This window comes from Thunnus albacares, chromosome 9 (genome assembly GCF_914725855.1).
Source record: "Thunnus albacares chromosome 9, fThuAlb1.1, whole genome shotgun sequence".
NCBI lineage: Eukaryota > Metazoa > Chordata > Actinopteri > Scombriformes > Scombridae > Thunnus > Thunnus albacares.
This window is the reverse complement of record NC_058114.1, coordinates 14,761,500-14,782,342: the sequence shown is the minus strand read 5'-3', so window position 1 is coordinate 14,782,342 and position 20,843 is coordinate 14,761,500. Positions and strand designations below refer to the sequence as shown.

Sequence of the window (20,843 nt, the reverse complement as noted above, 5' to 3'; positions counted from 1 at the left end):
ACACTACTTATCGTATTTTCATAATCTGACTTTCACCCTGACTTTTGTATTACTAATGTTTTAACCAAATTCTCAGCTGTTAATTTAATATTAAAATATTATAAAATAGTAACATGTGACTTAATGTTTTTTTTTAAATAATCAATATATCCAATGAGCTCTAAAGTCCCTCAGAAAGAGAAGTTTTACATGTTATCAGCTTGATGAGTGCTGCTTGAAACTGGTCACCAGTACTATTTCAAACAGACAGAAATGGCATTATGAAATTAAAAATAAAATAAATTACAACTTTAAATTAAAAAGAAAATAACATTATTCAGTATGTTAAAATATAACACTTGCGCACCTACACAAACACACACATACTGGGCTTTTCCCACTTAAAACATGATTTAAGGTTCCATAAACTCTATCAATCCAGGGTTAGTGAGGATTTTTTTTTTTGTTATTATGGTGGAGCTCAAAAAACCCTGGCTGCTAAACCCAAAATGAAATTAGGAGGGGAGAAAAAAAAAAAAAATCAAGCAAGAGTTTGGAAGGTCTGTTAAAAGCATCTATATACAGTATATGCAGTGGCCAGAACAAAACCTTTCCCCCCTGAGAATAGACCCACCGAACCATCCATCCATCTATCCCTCCTCACTTCTTTTTTAACATCTCTGGCAGGGCATCTCAATGAAAACACAACACACAGGCCCTCAAATCATTACAGCCCCTTGCTCTAATATTAATTGAGTTTGGCAAGGCTGACCATGCCTCAGTCATAATAACATTCATTTATTTTTTTCTATTACAGCTACTGCAAGAGAGCAAGGAAGAGAGGGGCAGAGAGAAAGATAGAGAGAGGGAGGGGGGGGGCGGGGGGGGATGGGCTAAAATCAATTGTGACATATCTTTATTGCCAGTCGATGACAAATGACAACACATTTGCCATTGCTCTGGCATTGTGTCAGTGTGTGTCCTATCGATTTTACATCAGACGGACAAATGTTATTGATGAAGTGCCCGAGTAACAGATGAGCACTCTATTTTACTTGTTTTAATGTTTAAATAAACCAGTATGACGGGGGGTTATAGACTTGCGCACTAGCTCTTTCCTTTCGCTAATACACGATATTTCTTTCTTTAACATTTACTCAATTCCAAGGTGTTTACATAAAACGGGTCTGTTGCGAGAGCGATGGGAGTGGGTAACTACACCCTGAAACTGATCACACTGCACACATGTGGTAATGTGATGGAGGGAGGGGGGTTAAAGAGAGCACGAGAGAGAGAGTGAACTGTAAACAAACTAGCTTTTAAACAAGACAATTTAGGGTTGCGTGTCTTAGGCGCCAAGCAAAACATAGCCATGGAAAACTGATACAAACTTTTAACACATGGGTCAAAGCAGGAGTCTTTGAACTGGTGAGGGAAAGTGCGCTGCCAGTGCAGAGAGCTGTTTAATTAAAAATACTAAGGTATCCAACAGGCCTTTCTGGGGCGCCCCCTTGTCAAATTGTATGAGATCCCGCTGTCAATCTCCCTGGGTGTTTTCTAATTGCATAGTTTTCCACTGACAGAGGGGAAAAAATGCAAGTACTGAGAAACAGCAGCTGGGGATTGGGTTTGGTTTATAGTAACTGTACACATGGACACACATATGCGTGCACACATTTGCGTATACACACGCTTTCTTACACTGTACACAAGGTTAATGATACTGGCTGTGTAGACACACTGTGCATACACATTCAGTACTGTAGATGTGATTACCATACATGATTGTATACACATATACTGTATGTATCCAAATGTAACATACAAATATATGCATATAAATCCATAAACAAACATGTGCACTCAGACAGACTTACACTACAACTTCTTATTTATGAGCCCACTTGTCTCCGTGACTGTCCCCCTAACTAACACACTTTCTCATTCAAGTGAAAGGAAAGGTGTGTCCAAACTTTTGACTGGTACTGTAGTTCAAAAAGGTATGGATGGGGAAAAATTTATTTTCAAAAGAATTGTGATTTTTATCTCCTACGATTCTGAATCGATTCACATAATCCAAAAATCAATTTGTGTGCGTCATTGACAATGCTATGTTGACAGAACAAAAAGGGGAACTCAACCGCAAGAGGACAGCGCAGCACCCACACGGTATACACACCAGAGTTATCTGATAGTTTATTTTCAAAGAATGCAAGTGCTTGGGGACATTTTGGATATAATAACTGAATAATTAGCTTTGTAAGATGAAGGTGAAGTATTTTATGAATACTTCATATGCCATCATCCAGAGACTAACTAGAAAGAAAGAAAATAACTTTGTCCATAGTCTGTTTAATTTCAAATGACCTGCAGCTGATGCTTACAAATTACTGTATCTAACTTTAAAAAAAAGAAAGTTGAATCAGTTGCTAGTATCAACAGTTGCACTTACACGGTCCTTACATATCAGACTGTGACCCTCCACAAATTTTGATAAAAAGCGTGTTTGTCCCCAAGATCTCATCCTTAATGCAAGTATCCCTCTCTGGCTTCCCACCAACAAACACCAAACAGCCAAAGGTACAGTTTACTGTACTGAGGTTTAGAAACACTAGAAAAACGTTGGTAAGAAATTTGGACCTGTGCCACCTGTATGCCAACAGGGCCTAAGCTTAGCATTTTCTTATGCGAGTGTGCTTGTAGAGACAAATATGTGGAACCGTGTTTTTTGCTCGTAGAACAACGGAATGTTTGCCCTTGGTCTATTCTTCTTGTGCAATGTGTTCAGTTTTTCATATGCATACATTCATAGGCATGAAAACAAATTTAAAATCACCTGACAGAAACATGTGCGCACACAAACACATACACCCTTACACAAACACAGCAACATTTGAACATAGCACCTAAAATTGCGCTGCTGAAAAGACTGTGTTGCAGTGCCCTTGACTAACAATGACAAATGGATGCAATATGCAAAGTCTGAACAAGATGCTTTTGGGTACAAAACAGGAAAAAGATTGTTCCAGGTACCATTATGGGATGCGTTTGCTCTGCTGTCTCCCAGCTGAGGTGAGCCGAGCTGAGGTTAATGGCATGTGTCAAGATCAAGAAGTGTGTAGGTGAGTGTGTGTGATGTATATCCATAAAGGTGTGTGTGAGAGAGAGACAAAGACAAAAACAATGTCAATGTGAGTATCTTGTGCTATATTATTGCATTGTATCTGTGACCTTGTATTTGTTAGGGATGTAACTGACTACAGATATATTATTTGGATATAAAGAGATAATGCATTCTAAACAGACACAAATTGTATCTGAATGTGTGTGTTATTTTAATTCAGTGAGTGGTGTGCACTATCTTCAAATCCTCTTGAGCCACAATTCTAAATGCCCAGTGCAGATTTTTATCTTTATCTATGTTTCTAAACTGAGCTGTAAGTAAGACAAAAATGATCCTACATTTTAAATGAATCTTAAAAAGTCAGGATATTTTCAAACTTTTAAAGTTTAATTGGTCAGTAGCTCAGAAAACTGCGGTGAAAGTACAAGTAAATCCTAAAATTAACAGAAATTTACAATTTCAAAGTGAATCAGAAATAACCTTGTTTCTGTGTGTGTGTGTGTGTGTGTGAGTGCATTATGTGGGTCGTATGTGTGGTTCTGTGTCTGTGTCCAGGTACACGAGTCTGCATAAGTCTCTGTATCACAGGCGTGTGTATGTGTGTATGTGCGTGTATGGGTGTGTGAATGTGTGTGCATGTGTGCTACAGCACCACCACGATGGCAGGGTGTATCCATCATGATAAACCGGCAGACTCGGCGACTGTCACATGCAATCACACTTCACTACGGTTCGCAGGACTTCAAAGTGAAAATGAATGGTAGTTCATCGACATGAAGACTTCATATATCTTCGTTTTTTTGCATTCTCTCTCTTTTATTTTTTGGAAGAGACTTGTCTCTTTTCTCCCAGCCCCCTTTTGTTGTGAGGATCACTTGTGTTTTTGTCACTGTCTGAAATGCATGGTGGGACACATGGATTTTGAAAAAAAGAAATCTATTCCATCCATCATTTTCAGTTCACTCAGAGATTTTAATCAGTAACTCTTGGGTTTTCACTCAAACTTGACACTTAACGCTAAAAATTGATTTCTTCAGAGTTTGCATGAAAATGGTTTCAAGGTTTGAAATTCGCTTTTCCCATATTTTCAGTCACAGTTCACAATTAAGATTACATTTACATTCGGGATAGAGCATGTGTGCGGAAAGTTGTTGTGGACTTTAATCTGCATTGTTTTGTGTGACCATTGGAGGTCACATAGAGCCCAAAACAAACTCAGCAATGACGATATATTACCTAATCAAGTTCTTTTGATTTGTGCCTTGGCAAAGTTTTCCTACCTCCATTTCAACAGGAACAGAACATTTCAGTGCTGATTTCGTTAGCAACTCCATGTCTCTTTAGCTTACTGGATGTTCAACTTCTCCACTGTGTTATACCTGACCAGTAATGTACAGTTGGCTTTGGTGAGCTTGTGGGAGCTGCCTATAATTTTAAATAACCAGGTGTTAAAACCAGAAAACCAAAACTGACAAACTTATGGACAGAGAGAATGATATCACTGAAACTTTTTATTTTAGTTTAACAATGAGCTGAAAGTGGCTGTGAAGAGCAGAAGATTGGACTGTTGTTTTTCCCTCAGACAGGTAATGAAACAAGAAGCCACTTGATTAGATGCTAATATAATAAATATGATTGTTTACATTTTTAATATTTCCACACAGTTACTCCTTCAGTGTCTATTAAGTGTAATACTGTTGATCTGATCAAATTTTATATGAACATATCATTCAATATTTCTTAAGTAATACCTCACAATTTCTAAAAAAGACACACCGTGATGGTAATGCAGCAAATGATGGGAAAAAAACCCTTTTAAGATTAAAAAATCTACATGGCATTAAACTATAATTCAACATGGCAAGTGTTAAATGTGATAATCATCAAATTTGTAACCACTTGAAAGTCAAATGAGCCATAATAATGCCAGTGCTGCAGCTGCTTCAGCTCTCTCGCACCACGGCAAGGCTTGCCTTTAATCTAGTAATGACTCTGAAATGACACTGTGCTTTAAAAAGCTGCAGAGATGAGACTATAGGTCTCTCTGCTTCCCTCCCTCTCTCTCTGCCCCGGCTCAGACCCTGCTCTCGATCTCCGAGCTGTGTGATTGGCACATGCTTTCACTTAATGAGGGATAATTACTAAGGAAAACAAGTGGGAGACCACATCTGCTCAGTGTAAAAAGAAGTCCAGGCCTGGTGCAATCTGTCAGACAGGGCTTTCAGGTTGTGTGTGAATGTTTTACCCACCTTCAGCGGCCTCCCAGTCCTACACAAACCCTCCAGGACCCTCCCTCCACCCTATGCTGACAAGAAGCAGATTAATAGGAATCAGCATGTGGCTGTAAACACTCAGTGGGAAGAGTGTATATCTGTGTGTGTTGACGCGCATAGGAAATGACCCAGGGTATCTGTCGGGGACAAGCCAGGGGCCACAGCAGGAAGGGCAAGAGGCCAGTGGGGACGATCAACATCAACATCCCAATCAGTGTCCTGCTGCCAGAGCTGTTGTTCTCCAGCTCCAATCGTCACTGTTGTGTTTACTTTCACACAATGCTATAATGGTAGTAAAATACATAGGTAGCCACCACTGCTCCCCAGACACCTCCACACAATGCCCATAAATCATCTCCACATGGGATTTACATTGTGCTAAAAAGGTCTCTTAATGACCTGCCCATGTTTACAAGTAGTTGTCTTGATTATATTGTAAGGCTAGCACCATAAATCAAAGTTTAACAGACCTTATTCATATTCAAAGTAAGTACAGTCAAAAATAAATTTTGTTTGATTGATAAGATAATTTATTGCATTTTCAGATAGAAATCAATTTAAACACTCAACACATCATGACTGGGTTTGGTTGTGATATACTGCACGCTCATGTCAATCATCTGGCAACTATCAGCCAATGATAGTAACTATTCTGTAGGTGAGGACTTGCTCTTGACAGCCGACTCTCGACAGAGGACGATATTTCAAACCTTCCCCCGCATTTATATCTTAGCAACAATGAAAAATAATTAAAGAAAGTAGTCACATTCACACCTCTTCCATCTTCTGGTTCATAAATGCCAACAAAAGTAAAAAATGAATTTACAACTTTATATTAATGTGGATGAATATATTAAACAGCAATATTATTTTGCTTGTTTAGCTTGTGTTTTGTTTTTATCAGGTCCAGATTATTAGTATAGCAACTAAATACTGTATCAAATTATACTGTGGGATAGTTCTTTAAAATGCCACTGACATTATTGATTTCAACATAAACAGCGACACCTGTGCCCTACTTTTTTTAGTTTTGAGCTTACAAAACCTAAATCCTGTCTAAATCTAGAAACTAAAAGTTTTCAAATTCATTGAATTTATAGTCACTTGTTTCAAGTATATGTTTTATGAACAATTAAATATCAAATTCATCTTGAACAGCTATTTAACAATAAAAATCTTAAAAACGGTAGACCATTTAATGGGGATCGATTCAACTGCTTTTACTTGTCTTAGGTAAACTGCACTGCCTCTCATTTCATAAACTAGTCTGTAAGACAATTAATCAATTATTAATCTCTTAACTCGATAAAAAGCAGCAGAACACATGTACATTTTCCATCTACTGAAATAATTTTGGAAGAGAGGCAGAGAGACAGCGCCGTTTATTTGCTTTAACCTTAATGCAGTGAAAAGAAAATGGCTCACATGTAAATTGGCACTGATATTTGACAGCCTTTTAACCTCCCGACACCCTCAACCCCCCCTCCTCAACCCCATCCCACCAACTCCCTGCCACCCACCCACTAGAAGAACAACAGGGTTTTGCTTTCTTGCCCTGTGCTGACCCAGTTCTCGCTAATTACCCACAAAGTATACATCAAAGCCGGGCAAATCTACAGATCTGCTGCAATGTGGCAGAGTAAGGGAAACCAGGACTATCCCTAACCTAGTCACCAGCAGCCGTCACAGATACGTATGTGTGTGCGTGGTGTGTGTGTGTACACGTGTGACACGGTGTCAGCCGATAAAAAAGGCATGGCGGTGAACTTATAAATAGAACGGTCATTGTTTCGACGTGGGTAATTTCAGGCGTCAAAGTTTTCCCTGACACTGTCGGCTGTTTGGGTTGGATGAGGGGAGGAAGGGGATGTGGAGGAGTGAGATCACGAATTTGGAGTCAGCTGATGTGACAACAAGCCTTTTGACACACACATATACACACATAAACAAAAACGTAAACCATACAGATATAGAGATATATCAGAAAATGCATCAATGCTGGGATGAAAATATACAAAAACATGCAACAAATAGGCAAATGCATGTACGTACTCCGTCTCTCTCTCTCTCTCTCTCTCTCTCTCTCTCTCACACACTCACTCACACACACACACACACACACACACAGGTATGGCGAGGCAGGGGCAAGGGGGATGGTTTGCTTTCTTATGACACAGACTATTACTAAATTGAGCTGGCAGGTAATTCTAAGGCAAATAAATGCCAGCGGGTTTAACACAAGGAGAGGTCTTAGGGGTGGTGGCGTGAGCAATGACAGGAATTCTCTCGCCTCTTTTGACAGGAAGCCTATTATTCTCACTGCTTTATTTTCCCAGGCCAGACCAGATTTTCAAAACTGATCTCTCTGATAGTATTACACTGACCCCCCCTCCCCCCCGCCACCGAAAAAATCAGCCCTTCCTAATCTGAATTACTTCACTTTTGCTGGTCCGTGTCTTCACTCTTAGACTTATATATTTATGGTGGAAGAGAATAAAGGTGGATTTTTTTTTTCACTGACTCGTTTTCAGTTAATTTCAAGGGTACTTAGGTGACCGTTTTTACAAGGGTTTTTCTGTACAAAAACCTTGATACTAATATCTTGAATTAAGCCTCCGTCTGTAGGAAATCCTCCCTTAAAGAAGGTGAACATAAAGCATTGTGAAATGTGCAACAGAGCTCTAATGTTCAAACTTTAAAAAAAAAAAACACACACACAAAAAAACTCCATAAAAATACAGCAAAAGATGAAAAGAGACAAAAGGGAAAAAATAAGTACAAGTTGAGACAAAACACACTATAAATATACTACTTAAAAAAGCTGTGCTACATCCTCATTATAAGTGCCATCTCAGAGAAGCATGGTGGGAGTCAGTGCTGACCTTGGTATCCCGTTTGAATATTGTTTTAATGCCGCGGCTGGTAATTGAGGATGCAACACAAACAGTGGACTCTTTTTCAAAGGGAAAGTTATTTTCCCAGGCAATGGGAATGCAAACAATCATGTCGTGCATTTATTTGTTTTTCAAACCTACCTCATAATTATCCAAGACACTAATTAAAATATGGATTTATAAATAAATCTCCATGATTTTACCTATGACTACATTAACTTAAAAGTTTGCATCAGCCTTCCACCCTCGTTTGTTTTCTTTAATTCGTTCAGGAAATCTTTAGTTTTGACACAATATTTGTAATAATCTTATTAAAATGTCTATTTTAAAATCAGTATTAACTACAGGCTACTATTAATGTGAAATAATATTTGTGTAATATGAGAAATATAATTTTTTCAGATTAATTTAGCAAATTGCTATTGTTTCCATTTTGAGAAACTAAAAATGAGTGAAAATTAATTAGTTCATTAAGTATGTATGTATATATATATATATATATTTATATGAGCATATAAAGTATTAAGTATTTTTATAAAGTATATACCTGTATGTAGCCATTCATCAAAATTTTTAACTATGTCCTATTAATCAGTTTGTCAAATTAGTAGTCACCTTTGACAATATGAAGAATGCAAAATAACAGTTGATAAAGCAGTTAAAGTGTTTATGTGCTTTTGATAAAGATCACCCTCCAACAAGTACATATTATCCAAAGTAGCTTACTGTCCCAGTTCATCGAGTAAACTCCACTCCACTGGGCGAGCTGGTCGTTGTTTTAGATTGCGTGTGATGTGAGGACGTCGAGGGAATATGCTTCCTGCTTTCTCAACAAATGCAAAATGAAAAGCATTTCCCTCCATAATCTGACCGGTGAGAGGTTTGCCATGTGTGCATGTGTCTGCTCCTCCACGTGTCCCTGAATGTGTATGTACGCAGTACAGTGTGTGAGTAGGCGGCAAGGACTGGGCTACAGCCAAGGTTGTACCGATGTCAGGTTTACTGATATTGAGCGTTTAAATTAAAATAACCCTTTCTCCCTGTGTGGTAACATTACTTACTATAATTCACCTACTCAACGGTTAACATCCCCGAATTTCACTGTAAAGATTCCTTGTGTGTTTTAACTTCAAGATTATACTTCCGAAATTATACATTTATATGTATACTTCTGGGGAAATTTTAGTCATGTTCATATGTTTTTTGGAATACAGAAATTCATTTTTAAAATAAAAAAAATGGCAAAGATTTTAATATTAGGTATCTGTAAGTCATGCACTTAAAACCTGTTGTCTTTTATTATTAATCTTTTGGTTATTGACAGTAACCATATTTCTCCTGTCATTGAATAGTTGAGGGGCGTCACCTTTTATTGAACAGCTGCTATCCTTAAAATATGATTAAACATGTACACAGACACACACACACACACACACACACACACACATTATAGTATTCTGTGTCTCAGTGGAATTTTAGTTTCCCATGATGGACTAGATGCTGTTCTAACAATGACACAATAGATAGATACACAATATTGGCATAATATTGGCTATCATCAGTCAAAAACTGGTTGAGCCTCAGTTACAAAATGGCATAGCAGGAAAAAATGAAAAAAGGGAGGGGAAACTGGAAAGAAGAAGCGAGCAAAAATGTGGCTTTGAATGGGCCGGTTGTGCGGGTACGGATGAGTGGACTGGATGCCTGACTAGGAAACTGGATACAAGTTCTGCTGTTTTTGTTTCTTCTGCCAAATGAGAAATTAAAATAACTTCTAACCCCTTGGTCTGTAGGGGGTTGAGGGTAGCGGTGACAAGTGGTTAGACACACACACACACACACACACACACATTTACAGTACTTATAAGGCCATTACATAAAAAAATTTAGACTGGTCTTCACAAGATTGCGATTCCAAGAACACACACAGACGCAGACACACAAACACCACAATCACCTCTTGGAGACTTTTGGCTTAAGCGCCAGAAACTCTTTTCATCTCCTGGTTTACAGTTTTCTCTGTGCTTGCTCTTCCAACTTATTGCAGTTTATTCTTACCTGACCAATTTAGCAGTGAATGCTCTCTAATTCTATATTGGACAGTGTGGGGTTAGAGTTAAAGTAAAGGTTGAAATTATAATTTGTAGGGGGAATATTTTTGATTTTTTTGCACCAGCTTTTAAGGAAGCATGAGCCACGCTGCTACAACACAGCAAATCACACCTAATTTAGATTAATATGTGACAGTGTTCGGCAAAACAGAGACTCCAATATGGATCCACTTATGTATGATCTATTTAGTTCTCTAGTTCGACAACAAGTATGGAGATGGCTTTACCCCAGCTTTTACAAGAGCCTCAAAACTGCAGGTTGACTCAAGGTAATATTAAGGGCACACTTTCTCCCATTTACAGTATATGGGAAACTTCTCACTCTTGCCTCACACCTGTTAAGGCCTAAATAAGAGCTGCCCGTGAAAATCATTAGGCCTCATTCACTGATGTTTTGTTATTTTTACTCTGTTGGTAAAAAAAACAAGCAACTGAAAATGACAAAATCCTACATCTGATATGTAGATGTTTCACAAATCAGGATTAATCTTAAAAACTGAGGCATGTCATTAGCATATGTAAATCTATCATTAGCATAAGTAAACACAGACAAAATTGTATTTGAGGGTAGCAATCAGAGCTCTATGAAATCCAGCTATGTGGAAACCAAACATCTGAATATTTATCTCATAGGACGCTTGTCCTTTCACTTATACTAACTGTGTTTTACAGGTGACAGGCTTTTTTAAGTACGTTTTGTATGTTTTTTTTATAAATATAGTTTGTCTTATTAGCATTTTTGTATCATGTGATCATATAATCTAAATGAAAGTTGAGCTTCTTGTGGGAGTGTCTATATAATCCACTTTCATAAATGTGTCTACATAGCAAAGCCCTTGCTGTCTAAAAAGTGTTAAAAAGGGAAGAACTGTTCCTAAAAATGCTGAGATTGGTCTGGGAGTGGACTAATATTAAGTAAAGTTTTTAACCTTTTTTGCCATTTTATGAAATCATAAAATATCGAATGAATCCAAAAATTTGAAAAAATTAGCAGAATAAAAATAAAATCTGTGCATATAAACATTTTCTGAATGAAGCCCGCTGTGAGGTCTGCAATTCATACATGCCGCAGGGTGAAGACTTTCACAAAAATCATCCTCTCACCGTCTAACCTCAACTTACTAATTACCATGAGGGGATACATCTTCAAAGTGGTTTGGTTATGGGTTGTTGAAGGCTGATACTGATTCTGTGTTAAAGCTGCTGTCAGCTGATATTTTGGTGCAACATTCAATATTTTCATACCAGATCTGACAGTGGTTTCAACCCATTTTTATTCAAGTTTGGTCAAGAGTTCTTCAAAGCTCACCCATCAGAGAAAAAGTCTCACGTTCAACAACTAATTTTGTTAGTTTTTAACCACAATATGCTCCAAAATTTGCACAAAAGTAAAACATTATCACAATATCATCATAGTACGAGTCCACTGTAAAATTAACAATAATAATAACAATAATTTCCCAACTCACATTTAAAAAACCCTATTGATGAAATTCAATGACAAACTAAATATATAAAGATCAGAATTTATCTCTGATTTTACAGGTAGTTATTTTCCATCTGTGGTCAGGGATATCAGAGGTGGTTGACATAAATGGCTGAAATGTGATATTTAATAACAAGCTGATAAACTCCTCGTAGAATCAGTCTGGCTTACCCCTAACCCTGGCACTGATTATTACAAATACGTTTTTGTAGTTACTTAGCTACCGGACTGACAAAAGAGGAAAAAAAAAAAATCACATCCTCTCAAACAATCACTTCCGATCCTATAAAACCATTGCTTACTCACACAACAAATCTTCCATATGGCAAAAATCAATAAGCAGAGCAACACTCTATTGATCATATCTATATCTTGGATACACTCTCATGTCATGCTCCACTGGCTAAGTGTGTGTGTTCATGGAGGAGAGGAGGTTCTGCATTTGTTTCAATAATATTCATTTTGAAGCCTTAAGATACATTAAACCTATATTTCAAGTAAAGAGCAACTTTTCTGGTCCATTTGTTTTCATTATTTGGTGTCTAATATGGCTTTAGATTGTCTGATGTGAATCGGTGCATTAATAGAATCCCAACTTTTGATGCAACAGATAATCTTGTGGAAATGAAAAAAAAAAAAAAAATGCACTGGTGCAATTTGCAACATACCTGTAATGCAATGTTGCCATAAGGCAGTTTGTAAATTTTAAGTAGTGGGACTTTCACATGGAGTGTAAAAAAAAAAAAAAAAAAAAAAAAAAACACTGGCAGACAGAATATGCATATTTATCTGAGAAGTTTTAGAAAATAAGGTCCTATATAAACCTGAAAGAGAGCTGTTCTTTCACAATGTGCTTGTTACAAATTTGTTACCGCTTCAAGCTGGTGGCATTAGAAAGTAATGTCAGGTCAACACTGCGTATCCTTTTCTAATGAAATTATGAACTACTGAACTAACGTACAATTACTGTATCTTTATAGACATATACGGTATTTATTTTCACCCTTTCACCCTTTTCACTTCTAAAGCTTCACTGAATGCTTGTAAAATCTCATTACCATTCGCCTGTCTGCTTGTTTCATAAGTGAAAACATTGTTGTCATCAGTTCCTGTGATATAAAGACCATAATGCGATATGAATGAAACGACTCAAATAAATTCTCTCATTGATTTCTCTATATTTCCACGCTGTAATGACAAGGCACTGGGTTGCCCTCCACAGGCAGTAAATGGACATAACAGAAATAAAAGAATACATTCTTGACAAATACCTTCTCTGCAGTCATCAAAACAAACCACAGGGACTTACACGCGTTCTCGTCAACTTGCGGTGGACGACTGCTACCCTAACATTTTCTTTTCGACTCCCTAACTTCCTTCACCTCTCTACTTTGTTGTCTCCCTCTCCTTCTTTCTCGTTTCCCCCCACCCTCTCCCTCTGCATCTCACAGTTATTGATAGTTTGAAGTTATGGGCTAATAATAAGATGGACACTGCATGGCCAGGAGCCTATTATACCCAGGTAATGGATAGTGCGAGGGTTTTGAATGACATTGCCCAGAGATTGGATGACGGTGGGTGGAGCGATTTATGGGCTACCCAAAGAGCCCCCGTCCACCTCCACACACAGACACACACACAAACACATACACATACACTGCACCCCGTGCTATTTATCTCTAGCTTGATAAGGAAGCAGATGAGGCATGCCTGTATTTATGGTGAAGATGTTCATAAAAACTACTGGCTCAGAGCAGGAAGTTGGAATCGACTCAGGTGAACAGCATATACACTCAAAACTTAGTACGCACTTCGTTGACACTGTCCGCGCAAATCGCATGAGTGCCTTTTTGGTCTTCTTTGTTGAAATTAAACATAACATGGCATTGTTGTCGAGTGGATTTCACAATCTGTGGGCTTTTGAAATACCTGAAAAACAATTTAATTAATATAATACATTTCAAAGATGCCTGGATGTTGATGAAATAATTGTTTCACCGCTTTCTGATTAAAAAAAAAACGATCTTCAATTCAATCAAAACTGAGATCTGTGAAAATCAGAACACATCATCAGAGCAGCAACGACAGTGTCCTTGAACTACAGATGTAAATAAGGTGCTTTGTAATGACCAGAGGGTTTGTAGAGAAACAAGTAACGCTTCTCAAACTGAGCATCATCTGCGATGAGTTAATGAAACTCAAGTAAAAACCAAAAGCCCTGGTTACTGAGGTCAGTGCAGCATGCATGCATCTACAGTATGTTTGCTCATAACGGCCTGCTCGGGACTCTATTGAGAGAACTAAAAGCAACAGTGGAGACACTTCAAACAGTGTTGTCACATTGGAAGAGGAAGAGGAGGAGCTGGGAGAGCATGAGGGAGTGCAATGAAAAAGGCTTGTCAACATTATCTGTTTTATTGATTTAACAGTAAAGGCTTGCCGCTTAAGCTTTATGTTGCTTTGGCTGGCCCCACTGAAAATACAACAGCCGCAAATAAAAAACGATTTCCAAAAAAACTTGTGGTGTGTTTTTATTTATTTATTTTTTTAATCTCCTGCCTACCAGTTTAGGTTTTGCATAAATTATTGTTAAGGTTTCACACATTTCATCATCTTTATGAGTGGTCATTATGTTGGGACTATGTTCAACTGTACTCTCTGTTGTACCTACCTATGGGATCAGTGGCACTGAAGAAGGGAAGACTATCTCTTAACATGGCAACAGTCATCTATTGTAATACAGGGTCTAATTAACTTGTTAAGAGGATCATTACAGAAAAGAAAGAATAGGCATAGAAATAACTATGTTCTGAGTCCTTTCCTGTCCTGGTTGTATGAGTTCAAGTCTTCTATCAATGCTGAATATTCAAAAGCATACAAGAGCACAGATGTTTTAAAAGTAAATAAATAAAATTACCTACTACAACAGAAAACACGCACTGAGAGAATGGAAACACGGCCACAGTACAGCGATGTGCACTGTGTATGAAGAGGTCATCAAAATTCCCTCAAAACATACAGGATCTTGAGGATTATCACTTTAAGTACCCACCACTGCACTCTTTATTCCTCTGTCAACTGGCCATCCTTAAACATCTGTCGTAATATTCATTGGTTCATGCTTATCTACAGAACCCTCCTTGGTCTGCCCCTCCTCCTAGCAGCGTCACTTGTTGCAAACTACATCTGCTGCCTACAACACCCATTCTGCTCACCATATTGCGTTGAAAGTTCCCAAAACAAATACTGTATTCGGTCTGTCGTCATTCCGGTCTGCTGCAGCCAGAAACTGGAACAATTTGCAAAAAAAAAAAAAAAAATCACTAAAACTGGAAAATTTTATCCCCATGTCATCTTTCAAGGACTCTATTATGGACAGTCTCACTGATACGTGCAGCTGTTTCCCAAACTACTAATATTCCCTAACCCTTGTCTGTCTGCTGCTTACTGTTGTCCCATTCATATTCTTGCTCTCTTGCTGCTGCTGTTTTGCTTTGCCTGTTTGTCTTACTGCTTGTGTATGCTTCTGTTGTTCTGTTGTTGTATTGCCTGATGCTGTTGTCTGCTAGCTACCCTCCCGATGCTTGTGTGCTAGACTGCATGTCATTTATGTGATGCTTGTTGTCACATGTGATGCTTGTTGTGACTGTATGTAAGTAGTGGGTGTGTTAACTTTTGACTTTTATTTTTAGCCCCTACCCCCTTTTCCTCAAGAGGCTCTGCCTTTTGCCAGGCCGCCATTGTAAACAGGAATTTGTTCTTAATGACTTGCCTGGTTGAATAAAAGTTAAATAAAATAAAGAGTATCTACACCCCATGCGGACCAGAGACCACCAGGGTCAACAGGGTGTGTCATTGGAGCAGCCTGGAGCCTGGCAGGGTTCCTGTTGTGTCCTGAACTGTTCTGGCCTTTTAAATGCACATTATGTAGCTCTATTATGCTGAAGCAGCTGGTTATTACCACGGGCCTCCTACAGCTATCCAGAAACCCCGCCAACACACACAAGCAGACACACACACACACACACACACACACAGGCACACGAACACACGCCACACAAAACACATTCAATGAGAGTTATTTAATTTATTGTAGGAATTTATTGGCATTTTCTTGTCCTGTTTGGTATTTTCTGTCACTATGGTGCTGAGAATTAATGTTTGAGGACCAGGTCTTACAAAGAGGCAATAGCTGCAAGCATCATCGTCAGCTTTCTCACTTGAGAAAAGTAGTGCTTGATTTTTTTTTATTTATAAAATGAACTTTGCAATATGTGATATACCAAATGTATGATAGAAATTTCTACTAAATGTAATATAATTGTATCTTAAAAAGCACATGATATGTATTTGGCTGTACAGTTGTGTGACACTGTGACTGGCACGGCATATTTTAAAAGGCATGAGACAAGTGGTATGAATGACAAGATAAGAGAAGATAATGATTAATCAACACGCCCTCCAATTTATATTCCATTACACCAAACTGTTTAGCCTCCAGCCCACATTGGGTAAGAGGGGTGACTGGACAGAGCAGCATTAACCGTCCACATTGTCCTTGTGCACATGACCTGCCGTTTTGCACCGTTACAAGGAAGCCAAGAGAGTCAAAGAGATTGGCAGACAGAAAGATAAACAGACAGGTAATAGACCAAGAGAGATGAGCAGATAGACAAAAAGAAAGGCTGCGGACAGACAGCTTTGACAGCTGAGCAGACAGATGCATGAAACAGAACAAAAAGCATCTGATGTTTTACCATGTGATGCAGCTCAGTCGTATAATAAGAACCCAGAAAAACCTTCTGTATTAATTACTGTCGACATGGAAAAAATATAATTGGATATGAGGGGGAAACAGAAACTATTTATGGCAACCAAGGGGCCTCGCTTAATGATCAGACTGCAGCTAAAACCTCTATTGATTTTTTTTTTTTTTAAATATACAGCTCAATTAAAGATACAGCTGATTAAAAGACGACTACAAATTGGAGCCGCGGATCTGGACATGCTGGGGAAGCTGGGTAATATGGCCACCTGCCGCAGTCAGAGAATTACATGCTTTCATCCTCTCTTTCTCCTTCCTTACTGCAGTGCGGTGGGAAATAAATCTACAGAAGAAATTATGTTTTTCCATGTGAAGACCAATATTTCTCAAAGTATAAAATAGTAGTGACAATTTTCAAGCAGAGCTGTGACGTGTAAATGTATACTGCATGTGGCAGAATTAGTTACAATTTGATTGTACATTTTTTCACTATAAAAGGTCTTCCCTTTGCAAGATTTGTGACAAAATGAGCCTTTCGAATTTCAGCACTAAAAGCACAAAACCACCACTGATGAACCACAAACAACAAAAACAATAATGCTGACCTCTGAATGCATAAAGCAGAAATAATCAAACAAACAATACAAATCGACTTTCCTTGTTGAAATGAAGCACCTGCTTAACACAAGTCAGACTGAGGCTCTTTTTTTCCTCTTTCTGCTTCAGCCTTGTCACTGACAAATAAAAACCTTGGCAGTCTGTGTACATTCACCAAGAGAGAAGGGCAGAATTACAATGTATAATGGAAAACCTTTCTGTTTCTCATTGAAGAAAAAAAAAAAACAGCTTAAAGTCTATAACTGCAGATGTTTTTTTTTTTCATGTTGCACACAATTTTTTGTTGTTATTTTAGTCTTACATTTTTTTCCACTTTATTACAACAGATCGATGGCTGTTTTAAAGAATGTGTATATTCACACTTAATGTCTCACGCTTAAATAGTTTGACTTAAACATGAAAAATCACCATTTATTGTTTTATAAACTAGTCATTACTTTAAAAAGAATGCCTGCTTACTTTCTCTAGTTTCCCTAGTGTTAGTCCTTTTATTGAAAAAAATCAATAATGATAAGTTTCAATCCTGTGTTTAAAATTTTATTAGTGGGTACCCTAATGTTTACATTTGGATCACAGATTGTATCCTTTCTCTGTAGTCAATTAAAATCCTTGCACAACCAAAATGTCTCCTCTTTGACAAGAGGAGCTAAAATGATTTTTCCTTAATAACTTTTTCATAAAACCTAAGTTCCACAGAAGCTTCTGAATAATGGAACATGTTTCAAGATTTTCACTCAATGATGCCAACATCTGTGTGTGGGTGTGTACCTGTAGGGAGTTGAGGAGGATGAAGATGTAGGCCATGACGATGGAAAAAGGCACCAGAACGCCGCACAGCCATGTCAATCCAAGGATGGGCAGCAAAACCAAAACTGCCTTCACCGCAGCCCTGTGCTCACACAGAAACAAATCACAAGCACACAAATGTAAGCATGCATACACCCATGCTGGAAAACATACACAACACATGAAATTTTGAAACACACACACACACCATAAAGACTCTGAACTTGTTGACTGGCTGACGGAGCTAAACATTACAAAACAACAGACATCATACCTTTACTGAAATTCAAAAAGAAATCTCCCTCTTCCCTTATCGTCCTGAGCTCCATTCTTGGTTTTTCAACTTCTTCTTCTTTTTGGACAAGACTGAGCAGCTTTGGCAGCCTGGTTGTTCCATACACAACACTGTGCGGCTGGGAAGGCTCATGAGGTGACAACTTCCCACCTTAAATCCGCTTTAATTCTGTTTAGAGTGGAATTAGCTTCCCGCTCAGGTGACCGCCAAACCGCACCAGCTGTGTGTGTGTTCGTATGTGTGACATGGCGGGCGGCAGGCCCTAGTTTATTCAGTGGAGGAATGTGTTTGAATTTCCAAGACGGCTGCCACCCAGGGGTGCCAAATGGTTCAAGGCCTGCTTTGAAAACCCTCATAGAGCACCTACTGTGAGCGCTGGTGGGTTGAGGTAGTGAAAAAACATACACACTTTAACATAATTTTCACCGATAGGATCATATACAAGGCTGCTGGGGGATATCTACTGAATCATATGCAGTAAAGTTACACCTTGACGTGCTAACATCAGTGCTGCAAAAAGGAAGCAGAAGACAACGGCAAAGACAGCATGGGGGCTTAACAAAGTAAGGCCACGGTACAATATATAACAATTCCACTGCTTAACAGAGGAGTAAAACTAGCAAGGTTTTCTCTTTCTGATAAATTACATGCTGTGATTTAGCCTGATCACAATGACCAATCACAATCATTCTCAGAACAGACAGATATACAATAAGACAAACAAACAAGCAAAAAAAGTCTCTAGAGGTTAAGAAGATCTTTGATCTAAAAGTCTGTTAATCTGATCGTCAAGTCTGTTTATAGTGAGTGTGTTAGTGTCAGTCAGCACTAAAAGTGTTTCGTTAGCTCAGTTTAACCTGCAGGAGTTTCTGTAGGCTCATGTAACGTGTTTTTGCCATGAAGGAAATAAATTCATGACGAGTGAAAACAAGTTTAAAGTGTCTTCAGACGTCTCTGCTGCAGAATATGTCAAGCTGCCAAATACCACTGTCACAGATGATAACGAGCTCAAAAAGACAAACAGGCAGTCTTATAAACACTAACGCTAAGAAAACGCTAAGAAAATCATTTTTGACCGCTTCCAAGAGCCTGGTAGGAGAGTGTGTGAGTATGTAACTATACTATGATGTAAATTATATTCAAAAAGTATTTTTCCAAAAACAGATGTTGGAAAGGGGGGGGTCGTCTTATAATCAGGGTCGCCTTTTTTCAGGCCAATACAGTGTTTAGGAACCCGTTATTTTATATCATCTGAGGTTTAAAATATTTTTTTATGGCAGTTACCACAATGGTTTGAATAGCTTTACTAATTTGTGCAGTAAAGAAAAAAATCAATATTGCTGCAGCTCTATTAGACACACAGCATTGTAGTCTAGACAATGTCATTTGTTTCTTTTTTTGTTTCTTTCTTACACAAATACCGTCATATACCGTATACCCCAGTGAAATGTCAGTATGAAGGTATGAAAAAATAGACTGCCCAAGCCTAATATGAAGTTTCCCCATGAAATGTATTCATGATCTTCATAATACTAATCTTACTGCCCCAGCTTCTGTTAATAATGCATAATAATATAATTCAAATCTAACAAACCTACTACTACAAGAACTTCAATAAGGACTGTCCCATAGATAATGCGTTCTTATAAATTCTCTAATGATATGCAATGCTTCAGAAATATGCGATAAACTGCATCATAGTATGTCTACTACTTTGGAGCTAAATGAAAATAACTGATCAATAAGAGACAAAATTAAAAATAAAATAAAAAACCAATACTGGCCCAACATATCAAGAACCTCAACAATGAAAGACACTATAACACTCAGATCAGAAATGTTGAAAACATCACAAGCAATGGACGACTGAAGCATTTTCTATGAACAGCACTGACACAATCTATTCAAAACATAGTCCTATTTTGTTTGATAAATGAGGTACAATGTTTTAAAATGACAAATCCAATATAAAATCTTCCAGCTGTTTTTTATTTGACACCCAGTGACTACAGTTTGTCTGCCCCAAGGCCTGCAGCCCAGGTGAATCATCTTTAAAAAAGAGGACAAATGGCGCCTCCCTGTGGTTATTACCTAATTTGCTCGTAGGCTTGTTCCACAGGACTGGTGCCCATGGCCAACATGATGGACCTTCTCTTGGCTGTGGAGATGGTGATGACCACCACCCTGGTTAGTACCATGACATTCACCTGAGAAAAAAAATGAGAGATTATAGACATGAGAGGAGGCAAAGGCAAAGTGTCAGAGAGATGAGCACAGATAAAAGAGATAAGGGGGAGAGAAATACAGACAGGAGACAGAAGAAAGAGTAAAGAAGTAGAGGCACTTGTACTCAAGTACTGCTGTTTAAAAAATACTGTACAGCATCAATGGAAAACATCTTTCTACCATTTCTTGTTTTATTGGTAACATTAGTTTTTATAATCAATCCTAATACCAACAAGACAGAATTGCAAGTACCGAATGGCTGAAAGTGCCTTTTATTATATATATA

The 20,843-nt window shown here is 38.1% G+C and overlaps 1 protein-coding gene across 3 annotated transcripts in view; it reads right to left on the bottom strand.

Moving 5' to 3' along the window:
* Window positions 1–20,843, bottom strand: part of LOC122988726 (adhesion G-protein coupled receptor D2) — a 98,512-nt gene that overhangs the window by 58,476 nt on the left and 19,193 nt on the right. For 2 of the 3 annotated variants that reach the window (XM_044361289.1, XM_044361291.1), the window contains 2 exons: window positions 20,423–20,538; window positions 18,019–18,139 (listed from right to left, as the gene is read on the bottom strand). In XM_044361289.1, the coding sequence (XP_044217224.1) occupies window positions 18,019–18,139; window positions 20,423–20,538 (237 nt within the window). Of the gene's footprint in view, window positions 1–16,880; window positions 16,976–18,018; window positions 18,140–20,422; window positions 20,539–20,843 lie in introns of those variants that run through there. The other variant, XM_044361290.1, reaches the window with a different exon arrangement.